The 19,082-nt window shown below is 30.4% G+C and overlaps 2 protein-coding genes across 3 annotated transcripts; one reads left to right on the forward strand and one right to left on the reverse strand.

Annotated features, from left to right (window-relative positions):
* Positions 1-704: 704 nt before the first annotated feature.
* On the reverse strand, positions 705-13,417 carry LOC108737495 (extended synaptotagmin-2). 2 transcript variants are annotated; one of them, XM_018470361.2, is made up of 20 exons: positions 12,885-13,417; positions 11,317-11,514; positions 9,736-9,777; positions 9,544-9,684; positions 9,386-9,462; positions 9,251-9,317; positions 7,531-7,676; positions 7,360-7,480; positions 6,913-7,083; positions 4,688-4,785; positions 3,061-3,109; positions 2,912-3,001; positions 2,768-2,854; positions 2,276-2,587; positions 2,084-2,225; positions 1,854-2,016; positions 1,708-1,800; positions 1,292-1,388; positions 1,064-1,207; positions 705-936 (listed from the first exon to the last, which is right to left on the reverse strand). In XM_018470361.2, the coding sequence occupies exons 1-20, from the start codon at positions 12,960-12,962 to the stop codon at positions 850-852; spliced, it is 2,403 nt and encodes an 800-aa protein (XP_018325863.1). In that variant the 5' UTR covers positions 12,963-13,417; the 3' UTR covers positions 705-849. The 2 variants fall into 2 exon arrangements, with proteins under 2 accessions (XP_018325863.1, XP_018325864.1); XM_018470362.2 differs by lacking the exon at positions 4,688-4,785 and adding an exon at positions 5,476-5,561.
* A 987-nt stretch (positions 13,418-14,404) lies between these two features.
* Positions 14,405-18,833, forward strand: LOC108737489 (EF-hand domain-containing family member C2-like). Its single transcript, XM_018470352.1, has 12 exons — positions 14,405-14,601; positions 14,665-14,841; positions 14,952-15,102; positions 15,166-15,467; positions 15,861-16,459; positions 16,679-16,821; positions 16,983-17,179; positions 17,358-17,482; positions 17,736-17,849; positions 17,981-18,160; positions 18,408-18,510; positions 18,570-18,833. Exons 1-12 carry the CDS (start codon positions 14,545-14,547, stop codon positions 18,696-18,698), a joined length of 2,277 nt encoding a protein of 758 aa, XP_018325854.1. The 5' UTR covers positions 14,405-14,544; the 3' UTR covers positions 18,699-18,833.
* The last annotated feature ends 249 nt before the right edge of the window (positions 18,834-19,082 follow it).

Genomic DNA, 19,082 nt, shown 5'->3' on the forward strand with positions numbered 1-19,082 from the left:
GTTAAACAAGCACGGCGTTACAACCGATAACAAAACGTTGAGCTTAAAATGTAACATGTGCGAAAAAAAATTTAAGATACAATCCGATCTCATAAAACATGCATGTTCGCACAAAACGCTCCAGCATTATTTTTGTAACGAATGCCCGAAAGCGTTTATAACAAAAATTGCTCTGTTGAAACACGAACAGAGACACGACGTTGAACATCATCGGTGTTCATTATGTTTGAAGTCGTTTGCGAGAAAAAAAATGCTGCAAAGTCATTTAAAAGTGCACTACACTCAAACCCAAATCAAACAATGAGTTGTTTTTTGACAGTAAGTGGTCGACGTTTTTTTTTTTGGATAATTATTTTTTTTAAGATGTAGATTCAAATTTAAAAGTTAAATAAAAAATGTACCTATCATTAAACAGAGTAAAGTGGAAATATAAAAAGCAAATTCAAAACAAAATCTTTTTCTTCTTTATTTCGGCCAAATTATAATTTGACTACAAAAAAACATAGTCACATTTAAATCCCAGAAATACCTGCTTATAAAGATTGGACTTTTCGATGACGACAATTCTTGTTAATACATATACCTATATGTGAACGAATTCGTAAGTCATGAGAAAAAAAAGTATCCAGTCGTTTTTTATTTTAAAATCTCACAAAATCTCCGAAAATTGTAAATGATAAATAAGTATGCATGTGACACAAAAATATTTTCGATTATTTATTTACATATTAACAATAAAATACAAATATAAAACACTGCAACTGCAATATATCGATATCAATAATATAAGATCAATCACAAGCTTTAAGGCGTGGAGATTAAATACAAGAGTAACTGATAAAAAATTTATTAATCGTCATTGTCAGTCCAAGGGAGTAGGTCGAACCAGGATGTGAACGGTTGCGAAAAATTCATTTTTGATAAGTCGATAATCACCTAAAAATATTTCTTAAATCAAATAAGAGTCATGTAATGTTACGTATAATAATTATATCTAAAGGATTATGGGATAATCGTTTACTTACCCTCTTTGTTTATTTTATATCTAATGATTTAAACCTACCTGTCCAATTACATTCTTTCCGGTGCTCAAAATATGCTTTTGGGAAGCTACAGTAACTTCCAGTTGTTGGGTGTTAAGTCCACCTTGTGATATTAAATATTCGAAACTTTCGTCAAACACTGGATTGCAATTGTCTTTAACAACCTAAAAAGTTATATCTCATTTAATATCATAAAAATAATTCCTATTAGTACATATGAGTATAAAACAATTAGTAAATAATCTCACTTGTGTCTTCCTTTTTGTTTCTTTGGCTCTTTCAGGTAAGAGATAAAGCTTTACGTAAGGATCAGGAATATTCGACGGGTCCCTGAGTGGTATATTCCTGTAATAGATTATTAAATTAAACTTTAATAGCTGGGCTAATTTTAGCTTTGTTTTCATTTTAATATCTCCCAAAAAGCACGATAAAATATCGTCATTTTTATCAGCATATCAACAATTTTTCTACAATATTAACCTATAAATCGTATTTTTCAGGGTCAGATTTTATGGTATTTTTTTAACAGATCTAAATTTTACTTTTTAAATTTTAGAATAGATACCTATAGTAACGCCCAAATAGTAAAATAAAAAACATATTTTTGTTTAGAATACATAAACTAAAACAACTAGTGATATTATTTGAGTTGGTAGATACTCACGCAATCCTATGAACGACTACAGTAAGTCTCTGTCTTTGGATGCTGTATCGCAGGGTCAACTGAATACGACCTAGTCCTGCTTCACCTGCTGACCTACGAAAAACATCGCTAAATATTTTTCAAGTACCATAACATTAATTACTAACGATGTCGTGCTTGGCTGCCTATGATGAATACCCTCCTCAAATTCTCTTGAAGATGGTTTAGTCGAATCAAAAGTCGCTTTCGATTGTTCAATAAATTCTTCAACTGTTTCCTGCACTTGTTTTGGAGCCTCACGTTCTTGAACGAGGGATTGAACGGCATCTTCTAAAATTGAAGAAAAAATACCTACCTGATACCTAATCAAATAAATATAGGAAAATAGATGGTTTACCAGTAGACTTTTTAATAGTAGTATCGTCTGACTTTAGCTTGGACGAGGTTGAAGTCTTAGAGTCTTGTCTTTTTATCAAGGGTGTTTCATCCCAAGGGTCTGGTAGTGGCGTTTCTTCTTCTGGATGGTGTCTTTTTAAAATCTGCAATTACTTATTTATATAAAATTATATACCATTATGAAAATACTTGCCCTAAGATGCATGGATAAATAAATTTTGCTGTGAGGTCCAGAATTGCTCAGAGAAAATGGTTGTAGCGGTACTTCCAAGCCACTACTTTCAGTAAATGAATTCAAGTATTTCGTAAAACGGCCAAGTTCACTCTCAGTTTTCTGATCTATTATATGAATATATAGGGTGTCTGACTCCGGATTGGCAACCAAAAACGAATACCCTTGTTCCCAAACGGGATCGCTCGTTCTCATCTTTACCTCTGTTTGTTTGGTTGTGTTGCAAACCATCACCAACACATACGGGTCCGGTTTACTCTGCGATCGGGGTTGCTGATACAAAAGATAACATGTAAAAATATATTTTTTACAAACAACTACGAGAGCAGTCTAAAAATTTTGTGTGCAAAAAAATATCCAAAAATAAATAAATTAGAAAGTGCCAAATCTGGATAATACAGTAGATGTTGTAGCGCTTTAATTAATATTTCTGTTAATAAATTGTATACAAACCGGTAAGTTTTTGGCTGAGTCAATATACAAAGTCAGAACAGCTGTACTCATCGATGTTACACGTAACATTTGAGTTTCTTCGAGAGCCTGTAAAAGGAGCGTTTATTACTCAAAGTCTTTTACTTAAATACTTTTAAATCTTACAGCTCTAAGATCATTGTAATCACGACTTAATGTGAGCCACGTGAATCTCAAATGTACCATTCCATGTTTGGCTTGTTCTAAAGTAATCCACTGAAAAAGTTTGAGTTAATAATAAAAATACAATTTTGTGCTTACTTTATTCTCTTTACCATATCATCTTGTCCCTTTTTGACGACATTTTCAAGGTCGATTACAGCCCTACAAACCATAAAACGTTACTAAACTTAAAAAATTATGTTCAATGAACTGTAGATTTTTTCTTTGAAGCAAATGTAAAATTTGCATTATCTTTTTTTTTTTGTTTTTTTAATACTGTACACGTAGCTTACAGATTTTACATGATTTTTATGAAAAAATAAAGAATGAGTATCAAACCTACAGAAATTGTGTATCGATGTGTAAAAACAGTTTGTTAACGCAATTACAAGAAATAGTTAGCAAAATATTATTTACATATTAAATACCTAGTGCATAAGTTATATTAGTAGTTTCAAATTCTATTTTAGCAAATACACTTTATTAAGTGACAATAACCAAACACCAAAAGCAGCTATAATAAATTTGTTTGCAAAAAAATACTTAAGTCTTCCGTAAAATTTGTACTAAAATGACTTGTTTCAAAGCTTTTTCAAAAGCAAAAAATAAATAAATTATAAAACAACTTTTAAGAATAGGTACCTTTCTAGTTAGTACCTTTCAAGAATATTATTTTAGAATCTTTTAACGTTATAATATTGCTGCTATATTGTCGCTAAATTATTGATATTAATAAAAAAAAAACAGTAATGTAATAATATAATATACGTTTAAACGGCACTCCAGAGATGTGTAAGAGCATAGGCTTTCACGGTCAAAACCAATGGTAGATTTGTAATTAAGATTCGGGCTTATAGTCACGCTTTCGACGCAGTATCCCCTAAAGATGTCAGCAGCAGCTGCTAACAAAACGACTGAACCTAACAGTTCATTTCAACTACGGCCTAAAAGCCGAAATCTTATTCTACAACACTATAATCCACAGAAATTCCAAAGGAAAATTACTTACAATTCAGGATAAATCTGCTTTAACGGAATTTATAAATTAAAAAAATTATAAGATTTTGAGATCTACTTAGTTTATCTAAAAATTTTCTGTTTTTTTTTTATTTTTAGAAATAAGTCAGTATGTAGCTTGAAAAATATTTTGATATAGCTGAGACGATCAAAATTAGCAAAGTCCCCAATAAATTATCTTTGGGAATGGACGTATCTTCATTCTTGTTTCCACTTGCAAGTGTACTCATTTGCTGCGTTTTGAACACGCTCCTGTTTAAATTAGAAAATGCCTTATGAGTAGTACAGACAAAGTTAAAAGAAGAAAGTAAATGCGACAGTTTTATTACGGACTATGCCAATTTTGAACGTCTCAATTATAGCTACTGTGATTGATATCTATGTATATAAGTATCTTCCAAGATAATCATCGAACAGCATCACTATCAAATAAATCTAGAATTGGTGCATTCTACAATACTCTAAACAACATGGCATTAGCACAAATAAAATAGTAAAACGTTTAAACCACAAAACAAAAAATCAAGAAACACGTAGTTACTTAACGCAGCGTTCAAAAAAGCATTGCATATCTTAATTGTAAGTTGCTCTGAGAAACCAATTGTGTAAAATTAATTACAATAAGGAAAACAACAAAAATGAGCAACTATTAGAACCAATTAAAAGACCACTCGTTAGGGGACACCCTTTAAAATTAATACAGTGATGTATGTGTTTATATACCTTCCTAGATAATCATCGTTTTTACTTCCTACAACACCTGGATCAAAATCCCAAAGTTGAATTAAAAGAAGTTGTCCTTCTATAGAACTGACCATTACCTAAATAAAATTTTTTATAATTTATGGGGCACACAAATTACAACGAAATATTAACATTTCCCAAAAGTTTTCACAACATACTCCAAACAAATAAAGCCAAAGGTTTCGAAAAACAATTTTCATTTTACAATAAAAAATCAGATTAGATCCCACACATGCTCATAAAATCTAATTAAAATTAATAATTGTTTATCAATTTTAAATAAATCTTTATTCAAAAGCACTGTAAGATTAAATAATACCAATTGTAACCATGGATAGGATCACTATAGTAACTGTATAAAAAAATAAAGAATCTAACAGTTATATATAGCACAATGTATGTAAATGAAAGACATATTTTAAGTTATTATCAGGCGCTACTCTACAATATCTATGAATACATGTATTTGAAAAGCACTAAATAGTTACCTATATAAAAAGGTACACAATATGCCTTCCTCCACCTTTTCCCCAGAAAACATAATGTGTGATTAAGTATGAATTTTAAAAATCTACGTACCAGTAGTGTGTTAGTTTTTACTTTACAAAAGCTGGAAACAAATCTAATACCTCCTAAAAGCATATATCTACATGCTGCAAAGCAAATACATAAGTGTATTTCTGACACCTTTTACCCTTTATCAATAATGTCGTGTCCCGTGTAATTTTGTGTGTGTATGTATCTATCTGTAATTATGTTTTTCCTACCTTCCCAGACCTTCATTATCTGAAGTATCGTCAAAATCCCAAACATGGAGATAAAGCTGCTGCCCGTCCGATTCCATCACGGTTAACTAATTGTTAGATTAGGAAAAATAACATTTTTACTCCTTAGAATGAAATCCTTTAGTTTAAAGAAAGCAACCGACAAAAAATTAAGAACTTTAGTTATCATCAACTGCAATTTTTTAATTTCGACGTAATAAAATACCCAAAGAAATATAGTATGGTACCAAAAACATCCCATAAGTCATTCCGTCTTGTGCAATTTTGTACCAGTTCCATCAACAAACTAATCAAAAATAGTAAGCAAGCATTTCTTCTGATTAAAATGCAAGACTACAACTATTAAAGTTAGAACAACCAAATATTATTTATTTACAGGGTAAATAATAAACAAACCCATTAAAATACAATATATGTAAATACATATTTAAGCTGATAAATAAATAAACCAAAATTTAAAATTTAAAAATTTCATTAACAATTTAAAATATAAAATATTATTTATCCTTAAAATTATCTAATCGAAATCATTAATTACCCTGTATATTAATAATAAGCATGTGACAAATAAGATTTTTTTTCTAAAATTGAATATTGTCATGTTAAGCTAAGTGCTGAAAGCTCTAGCCTATAATTGGGTGCGACTTTTCTTGTGAAGTAGTAATTTTTAATTTAATAAGTTTTTCTGATAAATAATGAGTACTTAAAAATGCAGAATATAATATCTTCGAAAAAAAAAATTTTCCAAAATTTAATGTTGAGTTATTATTGAAGAAGTATTTATGTAGACTGTTGCTATTTATTTCATTATTCAGCAAAGTTTTTGTTATTGACACACTATAATACTAGATAAGCAAAATTAAATGATAGAACTAACAAGTGTAATTGAATAAATTCAGTAAAACTGCCTAAATATGTTAATTACAGCAAAAATTCTTTGTTAACGAGAACGACAAATTTTTTGTTACTTAAATAAACAATTTCAAATATTTGCAGTAGATTATATTTTTATGATCTACCATAAATTGCGTCAGTTCCGCTAGTATTCCTTCAAAAGTATTTTGCTCTACTAATACAAGCATTAATGAGTCAAACGATAACAAATTTTGTTTCCAACGGAAATTATTCAGAAACTAAAAATACTTGTTATGAATAGTTTACTTTTGTATGCAATTTGCGGTTGAAATCCAATGAATAAGCGTGAATAAATAACAAACGAAATCTTTTAACTCATAAATTAAAACAATTCCTAAATAATTAATATGTGAACATGCTAACATTTATACAAACAAAATTCTGTCGTTTATGACTTATTCCATTTAAGATGCAAAAAATCAAACCCGTCTCAAAAACCAGTTAATAAAAATATGCAAAATTTTTGCCAGTGCAAGTACCCAAAACACTATTAAAAAGTTTTACCTCACACCAGTAGTCCCATTTAGGATCGACGGTGTTGGGTATTGTTTTTGTTTTAAACTCTTGTGCCCCAACAGTAATAACTGCATACGGGTCTGATTTACCTTTACCCAGTAAACTGACATCCTTTTTCATTAAATCTTTAGCTTCAACAACGTGTACCCTAAGGATTCCCTACAAAAAAAAAAATATCTGCACACCACCACAGTGTACGACAAAATGCAATAAGGGAGCGTTGAAGTATTACGTAAACAGAATTTTGATTATGATAGATTCACACCCCCCACTTTATCAGAAAACTGTAGACTTCTCCCTTTCCATAATGTTTCTTTAGATATTTTTTTTACAAAATACCTTGACCAAAATACATAATTTATTTCTGTTTAATAGCATAAGCAACTTTGTTCCTACCGGGTGCTCCACAACACCATAAAGAATTTTTTTACTTACTTCTGGCTCGGGCCGAATTAATTCGGCAGCTTCAATTTCATCACTTAATTTAACAGGGAATTTATTGGGCAACACCATCATTGATGCTATTTGTTCTGTTACAATTCGTCGAAGCAAGTCTCTGAAATACATTAAATAATAATTGTTTTACACTATAAATGTCTTCCGTACCCTAGGCCTGGAAAATCTAGGACGTCAGCAACTCCTACCAAATCAAAGTCGATTGTAGGGTTATTCAAAAAGTAAACTTGTAAACCACCAACCAATGGGATAGACGATATAAGAGGCTTCATAACAACTCTCATCATTCCATGAAGCTATAGTATTATTAAATAGAAAATAATTAACTTAAAACGCGAATTATTAATTAAAAGGATTCTGAGAAAGTAATTTTTCAATTGTTTTTGTTATGATTAATCGCAACTACCGAACGAACTTATTGGGGTGCTCGCACATTCGACCACTTGTGGTCGCCACCAGAAGTAGCCACACCCAATGGACAGTATGTTGTATACAGTTCAAGTGGTATCGGAACACACGTTTTTTTTATAGGAATCATATTTTTAATTTATATTGAATATATCAGTCTAATCATTATTAGTTCAAATGGTATCACAAGCTGCAGTAGCAACCCTTTCAATCACTTGGAGCTGACGGCAGCCACTCCATTTCCAACACAAATCTGACCACTGTCGCTGGTCACCGTTTGAAACGAGATAGATTTGACGCAGTTACATTATAATTCTAAACTAAGGCTACCTCCCTATCAAGAATGACAGACCAGAAGATTTCGAAGATGAAATTTTTATTGAAGTAGAAGGGTTTTTATAGGAATCATATATTTAACTTAAATTGAATATATCAGCCTAATCATTACTAGTTCAAATGGTATTACAAGCTACAGTAGCAGCCCTTCCAGTCACTTGGAGCCACTCAATTTCCAACTCAAATCTAATCACTGTCGTTTGAAACGAGATAGATTTGGCGCAGTTACATTATAATTCTAAACTAAGGCTACCTCCTTATCAAAAACGACAGACCAGAAGATTTGGAAGATGAAATTTTTATTGATATTAAAGGATTTTTATAGGAATCATATATTTAATTTAAGTTGAGTATATCAGTTTAATCAGTATTATTTAAATTGTATCGGGTCACACATAGTCCATTCGTGCCACAAGCTGCGGTAGCGGCCCTTTCAGCCACTTGAAGCTGACGGTAGCCACTCGTTTTTCAGCTCAAAGGCAACCACTGTGGCTGGCCACCGTTTGAACCAAGATAGCTTTGACACACTTACATTATAATTCCTCTCTAGGGCTAACACCTTATTAAAAATGACAGACCAGAAGTTTCCGGAAATGAAGCTTTTATTAAAAGTGCTTTTTATAGGAATCAGCTTAATCAATATTACGTCCAGGTGGATTCTTAAAATTTATTAATAACTTTTCTTGCTTTCGTCTAATTCTTATTATTTTTAACAAATTTGAACTATTAACTCTGGCTTAAAATGTTGACCGACAAGCAATTTCGCTTGTCTTTACATAAGTTCCACATTTAAAAACAGCCGTTTCGTAAAAGCGTTGCTGACGGGGATTGATAGTATTTTGATTATTTAAAGTGATCAAAGACAAATCCCGGCTTAATTTATTTTGTCTTGTAATAACGACTACCGGCGACCACACGTGACGATTGCTAGTAGTCGATATAAGCCACTCGTGGTTGGTTTTAGTGGCAGCTGCAAGTGGCCGAGTGTGCGAACGGTCTTATAGTTCTCATGCTAACTATTGTTAGTAGCAAATATCTATAGATGGCGATATACTCCCTGTATTTTAAAAAATTTCCTTCAAAATACTCTAAAAATGTTATTCTCATTTTAAGTTCTTTTATTCACCTGAAAATTTTTTAATCCAGCTTTTACCCCTGTTATACTGAAATTTATATCACAGTCGCTAACATAGCTAAAAGTAAATATCAATTTTTCAGTTCTAAAGTATTTAATTAATTGTGTATTTCTAATTCAACTTACATTATATCCAAGTCCATTATTATTTCATTTCTGGAAACGTTTTTATCATAAACTTTCACACCTCCAATTCTGGGTGGCTGTAAAATAAGTTTTAACAACATTTACCTTATTTAACTGTTAATAGCGTCTTTTTATATTTTCCGTATAAATCTACTTACAATACTTCCTAGTATCATTTTTTCAAATTTGAATCCTGTTAATTTATATTTCTCCAACTTCTCCTTTACTTTTGGCTGAATTTTGTCTCTTAATAAATTTCTTGTGTATTTATTAACGTTTGGCCATAATTGTTGAATAATCTATAAACATAAGCTATAAATTTTTAGACAAACTTTTTATTCGTTTAGTACCTTATTCAACCATTCAGCTCGCTCTATGTCAGGAAAGAATACCTACGCGAAGTCAATATATTAATTAATAAATTACAAATGATGATTTTTTTACTATAAAAAGTAATATCAGTGTTTAGAAATATTAATAGTGAATCTTCAAACGGGAATCATTTGGGTACCTATTTAAGTGACTTCAAAATGAACAAAAAAGATGAAAGTTTAAAAACTAATGTTATCTTTATTTTTTGTCATAAAAATGATAGGTACTATAAAAATATATAATTTTTAATTTTGAATGATTAGGTTCTATTGCGTTTAAAATGTTCCACTTTTATTTCATCAACTCATATAAAAATAGATGCTCAACATCATAAAATTCCAATATGAACCACATTATTATCACTTACTGACACAACGCTGTTTTAATAGCAATTAAAAGTTGCTATTTTAAGAACGTTATTCAAAAAAATATTGGTAAACGATCACATCACTCATTACTAACGCAACTTATTATTGTTTATTTAATAAAAATGTAATCAAAGTAATTTTTTAACGGGTTGCTGTAATTATTGGACTTGAACTAATTTAAGATTGTTTTTAAGTAGTATGTTAAATTTAATAATTAAAAATGGATTTCCATCTATATGTTGACATTTATATAGAGCTTTATTTAAAATCATAAATAGTCCAATGAACTAATGGCTTTCAAATTGATGAAATAAAAACTACATAGAAATGCGTTTTACCCAGGGGTATAAAGGGTTAAACGGTGTGACGAAAACACGTCCTAGGTATAAATAAAATGGACAATTTCGGAAAACTGGGTCAGATAGAAGAAAAATTAATAGTATCTTTGTGGAGCAAGAAATTTGTTGCAAAAATTCCCATATAAGTACTTAAATTCACAGTTTAAACAATAAAACGGTTCAGTTCAAAGTTTAGCCAAATTAGCCATGTATAAACAATAAAATTGATACTTTATCTAGACCCAGATAATTAACATACTTGTTTTCGTCATTTTTTCAACGAATTACAAAAAAAAATGAAACAAAATTAAGGAAGCATAGACAAAATTGTTGTACGTCATCGGTAGCGGCTTAGTTGAAACTGTCTTCCTTATCATTTTTATTATTATAAGCAGGTATCCTATCGAATATTTCAAGTGTAAACAAACACATATAATAATAGAATTGTGGCTCGTGCTTAATCCTGATAAGCATTTGAAATTAAAGTAAACTAACAATTGAACAAGTCAAACAAACTATAAATACCAAATAATAATCGATAATAAATTACTTAAGATAATCTTATGTCATGAGTAATGCCTAATAAAGGTATTATCTTTAAAATTTGTCTAATCATAACAAAGTGTCATCACTGTATGCCTACAACAGGGTTTTATATTTATATTTATATTGTTTTATCTACAAAAATATTCACATTCAAGTAATTATTCCGCCTTAGGTAATCGCATTCGATTATGGTATAGAAGAATTAATTACCTTTATTTATTGTTATATGTATAGACTTTTATATTCAATTTCAATATTAGATAGGTACAATATTCCTTCTAAAACAGACCTTAGTAAGCTTACGTACCCATGCAGGTAAATCGTCCAGTTTGGCTAAAATAACTTCCTTTTCAGATGCTGTGGCCACTGCTTTTGCGATGTTACGTTTATATTCCTTTTGTTTATTTGATTGTTCCTTAATAAAATGAATAATTATGAAACCCAACGGCCATGCCACAGACCAATGTAAATAACCAGCCAAATACACCAGTCCTGCCAGGGAAAACTAAAAAGAAATATATTTCGCAATAACAAAAGAGGAATAATCCTTTTTTAAAAAGTTTCCTAATATTACTCTTGAGATACAATACGGCGTTTTCTGAATACATATAGTGAAAAAAACAGAAATTATATTTATTATTTGCAATATCATAAGAAATATATATTTAGTTATTTATTTATTTATTTATTTCTTGACAACTAGATGAATACAATATTTTACAAGTGGTAGGCTGGCAATAACTTAAAACTAAAACTTAAACTAAATGTATGTTTGCAAAATATGAAAGAAATTGCAATAAGCGTATGACACAGTTGCAAAGCAATATGTACTGTAAAAACGAAGTTTATACTTATATTTCCCTTTGGGTTTTAATAAAATTTAGATTTTTAACTTCTTTACTACTGCAAACGTATAATTAGTTGAACCGCTATTATAAAGTAAAAAAAAGATTAAAAATTTTACATTCTATCACCTTTGAAGTGTTAAATATTTTTCTACGAAAAACTGGAAATTATTTACGATTGCGTCTAAACAATAAAATATATTGTTCCATGACGAAGTTACAAAAAAAGAGGTATCAAAATATCTTCACCAAATAGGCATTTTCCATATAAATAAATGTCCCTTCAGTTTTATTTATTTACAATAAAGGAGTGGTCATATAGGTAGGTAGAACCAAGGTTGGATCATTAGAGACATCACCTCTTTACAATTATGTTTCAATTGATTGATTTGACCATGATTTAAACCATGACTTTTAGTAATGCAGTCGAAATATGATTTCGATCAAATAAAATTAGATACTCATTTTCAGTCAGACAATAAATTTTATTGCACTCTTATCATTTTTTGCTATTATGAATATTTCAAAAAAAAAAAATCTTTCTGCAAGCCTTGTAATATTTTTTCATAATATACACATTTCTGAAACAGTTTAGCTGTAATATTTGAAGGTGAACATGTGATATAAAGAAGGGTCTTATAAAGGGCAATTCGTCAATAGAGCAGGTGAGGGGAAATAGGGTCGCAACTACCAACTGTTTCTTGGTTAAAAAACTTTCGAATTTTAATTGCTCTTATTTCCAACTTCTAACGCTCAGATAATTTGTGGTTTAGATCTTAACAATTATTTTTAAAAGTAAATTAATTGTTCTTTAATCATTATTTACTTAACTCATCTGTTAAACTCTTTTTCAAAGTATCTAAACGTACCTAATAAATAATAAAAAATCGCCTGATACAAAAAATCCCAAACTAAAAACAGTTTTGTTAAATTTGATTCGTTATTTTAAAAGTTTTCCATTTGTATCTGTACGACTTTAATAATTCCAAAATGTGATACAGATGAACTAAAACAAGATATAAATAAATACCTTTTTCAAACCATCATACAAAACATCAGTTATATTCAACCCGCTGGTTTTCTTCTCTTTTTCTTCGGAATCACTCATTGTTGTTTTATCGAAACTGTTAGATAAATTGCATTTAAATGTTTATGAACTTATTACAGTCAAATCATCTACGTAAATTTACGTATACGTCGAATTTTTTATTCTAAATCCGGAAAATTGCTGTTACAAAAATAAATATGTATTATCCGTTCGTTGTCTCAACACTGCGTTACAACAAAACAATACCACACCTTTCACTGAATCTCGAAGCGCACCGTACCGGCTAAACATAAACAACGAAACGCAAAAATTTAAATAAATCGTGTATATCTAGGCAGGTATTCAGTCGTATACACTGGATGACATCACTCAATAAATTTTCTCAAGGAAAACGTTGTCTAGTTGCGCGCATATGTATGTACGTGAAAGCAAAGCAGGAAAATTCGGTCATCAGAGCACAATTCTGTACTCCACGCTGCGCCGTCTTGATCGAAACCGACACATATGTATAGTTAGAAACAAAAAATGTCGATTAATAAAATTGATATCATCTTTTGTAACAAGAACAGGCCAAGGCCGCTTGAACGCAAACAATCAGATGAGTCGAGGATGAGAGAAGCAATAAGGAATCATGCGAGCAAATAATAGTTTGTTTTTCTTCACTGAGTTTTGCGAAAAACAAAATTTGTTCTTAGTTATCCTGTAAAATTAATATGAATCATTTTATATCAATATAACAACAGACAGAAAAAAATATGTGTATAAAATAGACCTTTAAAAGATTTTATATGCATTTTAAATGTAGAGATATAATTAATAAATATAAAGTTTCGACCAGCACTTACGCGGTCTTTAAAGTAGATAAAATCAATTTGAAAGTATCTAATATTGAACTTTCTTACACCATCTATAACGTACTAACAATAAGTAGACATTGGTACTTTAAAACCTTTATTATACTTCTAATTAATTAGTTTTTTCTTCTGTCTCAATAGTTTTTTACGCGATGAATCGTAGCATAAAAAGTAGTTCATAAGTCTGTCTCTTCAAACTATTACTTCTTTCCTTTTTTACTATTGGAAAACTCATTCTTGGTTCTTTCTTAATTTGCACGTATTTATTTATCAAGTTTAGTCACAATGTTTTGAATGAACTGTATTTTATCCACTCAATAAAACTTTTCTGGAGTATAAAGTTAGGCAACCCATTCTTCGTGAAACTTAATCATTACCTTCATTAAGTGTTTTAATCTATTAATTAAGAAATATGCATAAGACAATATGTAAATTTATCGTGTATTATGTTTTTATTATAATATTCCAAAGTAACTTACAGATCTTTAAAACTCCTACCTAAAGTTTGATTTGTTTTATCTCCAATGTACAAAATCATTAAAAATTTGAAATTTTTAAATAAATGTAACAACTGCATTATCCTTTTATTAAAAATATTTGTAAAAAGATCGTTTTTCTTTCGAGTAAGATTTTCTTTTTACTAAGGCAACGTAAAATAAATAATATTGACAAAACATTGACACTTACCAAAACCATTTTACACGTGTTTAATAGATTGTGTAGGCATCTACGCCTATCGCAAATTATTTTTTGTTATAAAGTTTTAAATAGAAAAGCATTTATTAAAAATGGCAGCACGCTGTACCGATTTACCACTTTTACCCGGCTACTCGTTCGACCCAAAGGTAAAAAAGTTATTCCATACGTAACGCGCAAAACTTTTACAAAATATAATTTACGTATTGCAGATTGGTAGAAAAAAATTTAATAAGGAAAATGTATTTGATTATATTGGACCTGGAAATAGAGCGCTAATCGAAAAAGTTACGCCAAATCTGTTTGGTCCCTTGGGTGACAGGTATCCATCCTTATATCCAAGAGGAGAAGTTCCTGAAATACCGGCATGGATTGCTTACGATAAACAGGTCAATTAAATAATAATTTTCTCAATATTTAGAAGAATATGTTGCTAATCTTCCAAAAATAAAGTATTTGTTGTTAAGTTAAAATGATTTAAAAATGCTTTTTGTAATAGATCCTTCGTTTTGATGCGTTCTTCAGAGAAACCTTACAAGAATTTAGAGGTGGACATTACCTCATTCGAAAAGTGCGAATATATTTTTTCCTTGAAGATGGCACAGTTCAAGTTGCCGAACCAAAAACGGATAATAGCGGTATCCTTCAAGGTATCGCTCCATGACATCAATTACAAATAATCAGGCATTAATAAATAATTGTTGTTTTATAAGGGACTGTCATTAGTAGACAACGAATACGTCTTCCGGCTCCCATGGATGCCAATTTTTACGACATTACTGATTTTAATGTCGGTAGAGAAGTAGAATTTTATGGAAGAGTTTTTAAAATTGTCGACTGTGACAAATTTACTAGGGTATTCCTCAACAGGGTTGGAATATCGGTACCTGATCCAATCCCGATGCCGGATGATCCTTACATGAAAATGAGATCTAAAGAGGGAGAAGCCAGTTTGCCCAAAAAACCTAATCGAAAAGTAGATAAATTGGGACAATTTTTAGCAAACGATCAAAAGGTTCGAAACGTATTTTCGACTTTTAAAAGATTATCTGAATAAACCATGCTTACAATAAATCTTATTAAGAACTAGTCCAAGTCATAATTACGATTTTTATCAATAATTTCATTTTATAATAATCAGCCAGAATCCTATGCTAGATTAACCTTCTGAAATCCATAACTGAACGTTTTATATCCATCAAAAACTGTAATAAACCGACCGGTTTCTGATTTTACTATTCTAAATTTACACCATTGTACAAATAATGTAATAAAACGTACAACTTGTACGTAAATTCTACAACAATAATGAAGTTTATATCTAGTTTTAATGAAGTAAAAATTGTAATTAGAATTGTTATTATGCATTCAAGGAAAATTCCGCGATCTTTACAGTTTTTTTTAATAGGTCCTTAGGTTTTACGGATATTGGGACGATCAAGAAACGCAATTTGGTTATTTCCACAATTTGGAAATCCACTTTTACCTTGCGGACGATACAATAGAAATCAAAGAACTTCCAGACAGCGCAGGTTCTCATACCGGATTCATGTTTTTAAGTCGTGAGAAACTGCCAAAAGTTTCCCACGGACTTCCGGCACCAGGTGCCCAAGACACCAGTATCCTTCTGAACGTCCTGGGAGAAAAAGCATCCGAAATGCGATACTTAAACGACGCATTAAATTGCGGTAAAGAAGACGTTGCCTACTACATGGACAATGATCTTACCATTGGTGGGGTTATTAACGTTTATGGAAGAAAAGTTGTGCTAACTGATTGCGATGAGTATACCAAACAATATTATATGGCTAAATACGGCGTTAATGACTTTACTCCTCCTGAAAAACCAGAGGATAGAGATGCCGCTACGGAAGATATGTTATCGAAAAAGAGGGAACTGCCTCCTTGGAATGGGTATGGTACATATGAAGATTCGGCGCAAAATTGTATCTCTCTTGAACCCAAGGGTCCAAAACGAGATTTTACGAAATTTCTCAAACTTGATAGGTAAAAAATATCATAATAACTTCCACCGTTAACAAAAATTAACTAGAAACGTATTAGAAGCAGGAACAGAATGTAGAATGTAGAGAAGGGCACAAGTAGACCTAAAAATACATATTTCTTTAACATGCTGTTAATTCTTTTACATGTTACTGCTTTTTCTTTGAAATTGTTATCGTAAAAGGCGGAAGTAGTCGAATCAAAAATTGAATATCGTTTCAGGATTGGCATGGACAGCCACATTTTAAGATTTGCGGCAAGAATGATATCGAAAATACCAGAAAACTGTACAAGGAAATTCATAATAAATTATTACTTAAACGATGATACACTTTCAGTATTCGAAATAGCAGAGAGAAATTCAGGTAATTTGAAAACCTACGTTGTAAATGAAAATTTTATTTTAAGTAAAAAGAAAGTGTAGGTACAGTATCTAAAAATCCAAAAGATATCGTAAGTTTTGCAACAAAAGTTACAAAATAAAAAAACTTATTAGATTAAAAACATAACATTTTAAAATATTAAGGATTCGCCACCAATCAGTTCCTTGGAAGAGGGCCCGTAATGCTTCCTGGTCAAGCAATATTTGTGAGTGACCCTCCGAAGAATTACACAGCGCAACACATGTATATAGGGGCGACACTGCTAATAAATTCTTTTAAATTTGTACTAGTAGACGCTGATGAATACGCTTTACGTTACATGGAAATTAATTCAAACGAGGTAAAAATACAATTTGAATCATATTTTCCACAAAAAGTTTTTCCAAATTTTGAGTTCAATACTTTTTTCTGTTCAATTGTTGCTCTATATCTGTTTGTTTGTTAAGAGATTCGTATTAAATGGGGTGAATGGGTGGAATTAAACGAACAATAATCGTTTTCAAAAAGTCTGTTTTCAGTTTCCAAAATCAGACATAAACATCGTAATGGACAAGGTACGGCAAGCATTAAAGCCAATTTACAAAGACTTTGTAGCAGAAAATTTACCAGTTGAAACCCCTGTTATAACATATGAAAAATTAAGGTAACATTATCCTCTCAAAATTAAAATAAAATAAATATGTATTGATATACCCTTCTGTAGTGTAAGTAGCGTAATGTACATCCAGATAGTTTTAGTTTTTGTTTTTCAAAATTGAGACTAAAATGCAAGATAAAATCTTAAACTTATCTCGAGTGTATATATCAAAATTTTGTCAATAAATCAAAATTTATACCTAAATAAAACGAAAATTAATATAAGGGACTAATAATGAAAAAACAATCTTATCATGCAGGGATAAAATTTGTAAAATATTGGGAAAAGATTTCACAGAACACGAAATGGTCACAATATCAAGGGCATTTTCGGCTAATTGTTTTAAACCGAGGTACAGCAGAGAAGACATAAGGTAATAGAAACTTTTTATAATCCTCTTTATCTTTGATATCTGACTTGAATTTGGATCAAAAAAAATCAGATTAAATTCAAGTTTCTTTAAGTAACTACGTACGCGACGAATTTTCTTTTTCATATTTAAAGGGCGATAACCCTAACCGAACTGAAGAGACAATTATGGGACGATATTGAGAGAGTGACAGAATACTTTAAAGCTCGAGATCCATGTAGAACAGGGATTTTACCCCGAAAAGAATGCTACACTTTATTAAGAGCTTGTAGATTACCCCTTGATAAAGTTCTTATTGAGAGAATTCTCGATGAGTAAGTGATAAAAGTAATTCTACCAATTTAAAATACTCAACAACACGAGGCAGACAGATACATAAAAAATATGAAGCAAGTTAATTTTAATTTAAGTTAAATTAAGCACTTAGAATGGATAGTGTACTTTCTAATTGACACTTACCTTAACAGAAAATTACAAAATTAATTTTTCACTTCATAGATATATTCAAATAAAAGAAATGTTCAATATACAATTCAAGAGTTATATAATTGTCATTTTTAGGATGAAAAAAGATGAAAATTGCAACATATATTACAACGATCTGTTAGACTTTTTAAATAGGGAAAAATGCGGCATGATTGATGTAATACCCATAAATATTAAGGTGCGTGATAATAAATTGTACGCTATTTATTTAAATTATTTCACGTATACCATTCACAGAATGAATTATGGTTCGATTCGGAAAGGGTGCCAAGAGCTGGATCTCTAATAGATTGGTGTGCCTTCAATAAATTTTTAGATTTGGAAAAAACATTTCAAGAAGGAATTGGTCCAATAGAACACCATTAAATTTACAGTTTGGATAAAACTAAAAAAATCATATACTCATTTTATACAATTCATATCGAAATGAATAAATGTCTTATCAGAATGTGTTATACAATTTGCATTTGCCTATGTGATAATTTGTTATTTATACGTAAATTATTTTTATTAACGTTTTATTTGTAAAAATTAACTGAAGAACACAATTAATAAAATTAACATCACGAAACGTTTATTTCTTTAGAAGTTTTTTTAAAGCGTAATAAATTCTATTTCAAAGTTACCGAAATTCATACAGTGCATTTCATTATAAAATGAGTGCGGAACGACTGGTCGATTTGGGGACCATCATTGTCGAGTTCCAAGATTTTAAGATATAACTCTCACCCGCGCTATCTTTAGCCTAAA

The sequence above is a fragment of the Agrilus planipennis genome, unplaced genomic scaffold, assembly GCF_000699045.2.
Source record: "Agrilus planipennis isolate EAB-ADULT unplaced genomic scaffold, Apla_2.0 scaffold117, whole genome shotgun sequence".
Classification (NCBI taxonomy): Eukaryota; Metazoa; Arthropoda; class Insecta; order Coleoptera; family Buprestidae; genus Agrilus; species Agrilus planipennis.

Coding starts and splice junctions, on each gene's coding strand:
- LOC108737495 (XM_018470361.2), bottom strand. CDS start 12,962: ATGAGTGATTCCGAAGAAAAAGAGAAGAAAACCAGCGGGTTGAATATA. Junction 2,855..2,911: donor ATTACAATGATCTTAGAGCT/GTAAGATTTAAA, acceptor CTCCTTTTACAG/GCTCTCGAAGAAACTCAAAT. Junction 1,801..1,853: donor AGGCAGCCAAGCACGACATC/GTTAGTAATTAA, acceptor TGTTTTTCGTAG/GTCAGCAGGTGAAGCAGGAC.
- LOC108737489 (XM_018470352.1), top strand. CDS start 14,545: ATGGCAGCACGCTGTACCGATTTACCACTTTTACCCGGCTACTCGTTC. Junction 17,180..17,357: donor TGGAAATTAATTCAAACGAG/GTAAAAATACAA, acceptor GTCTGTTTTCAG/TTTCCAAAATCAGACATAAA. Junction 17,850..17,980: donor TACAGCAGAGAAGACATAAG/GTAATAGAAACT, acceptor TCATATTTAAAG/GGCGATAACCCTAACCGAAC.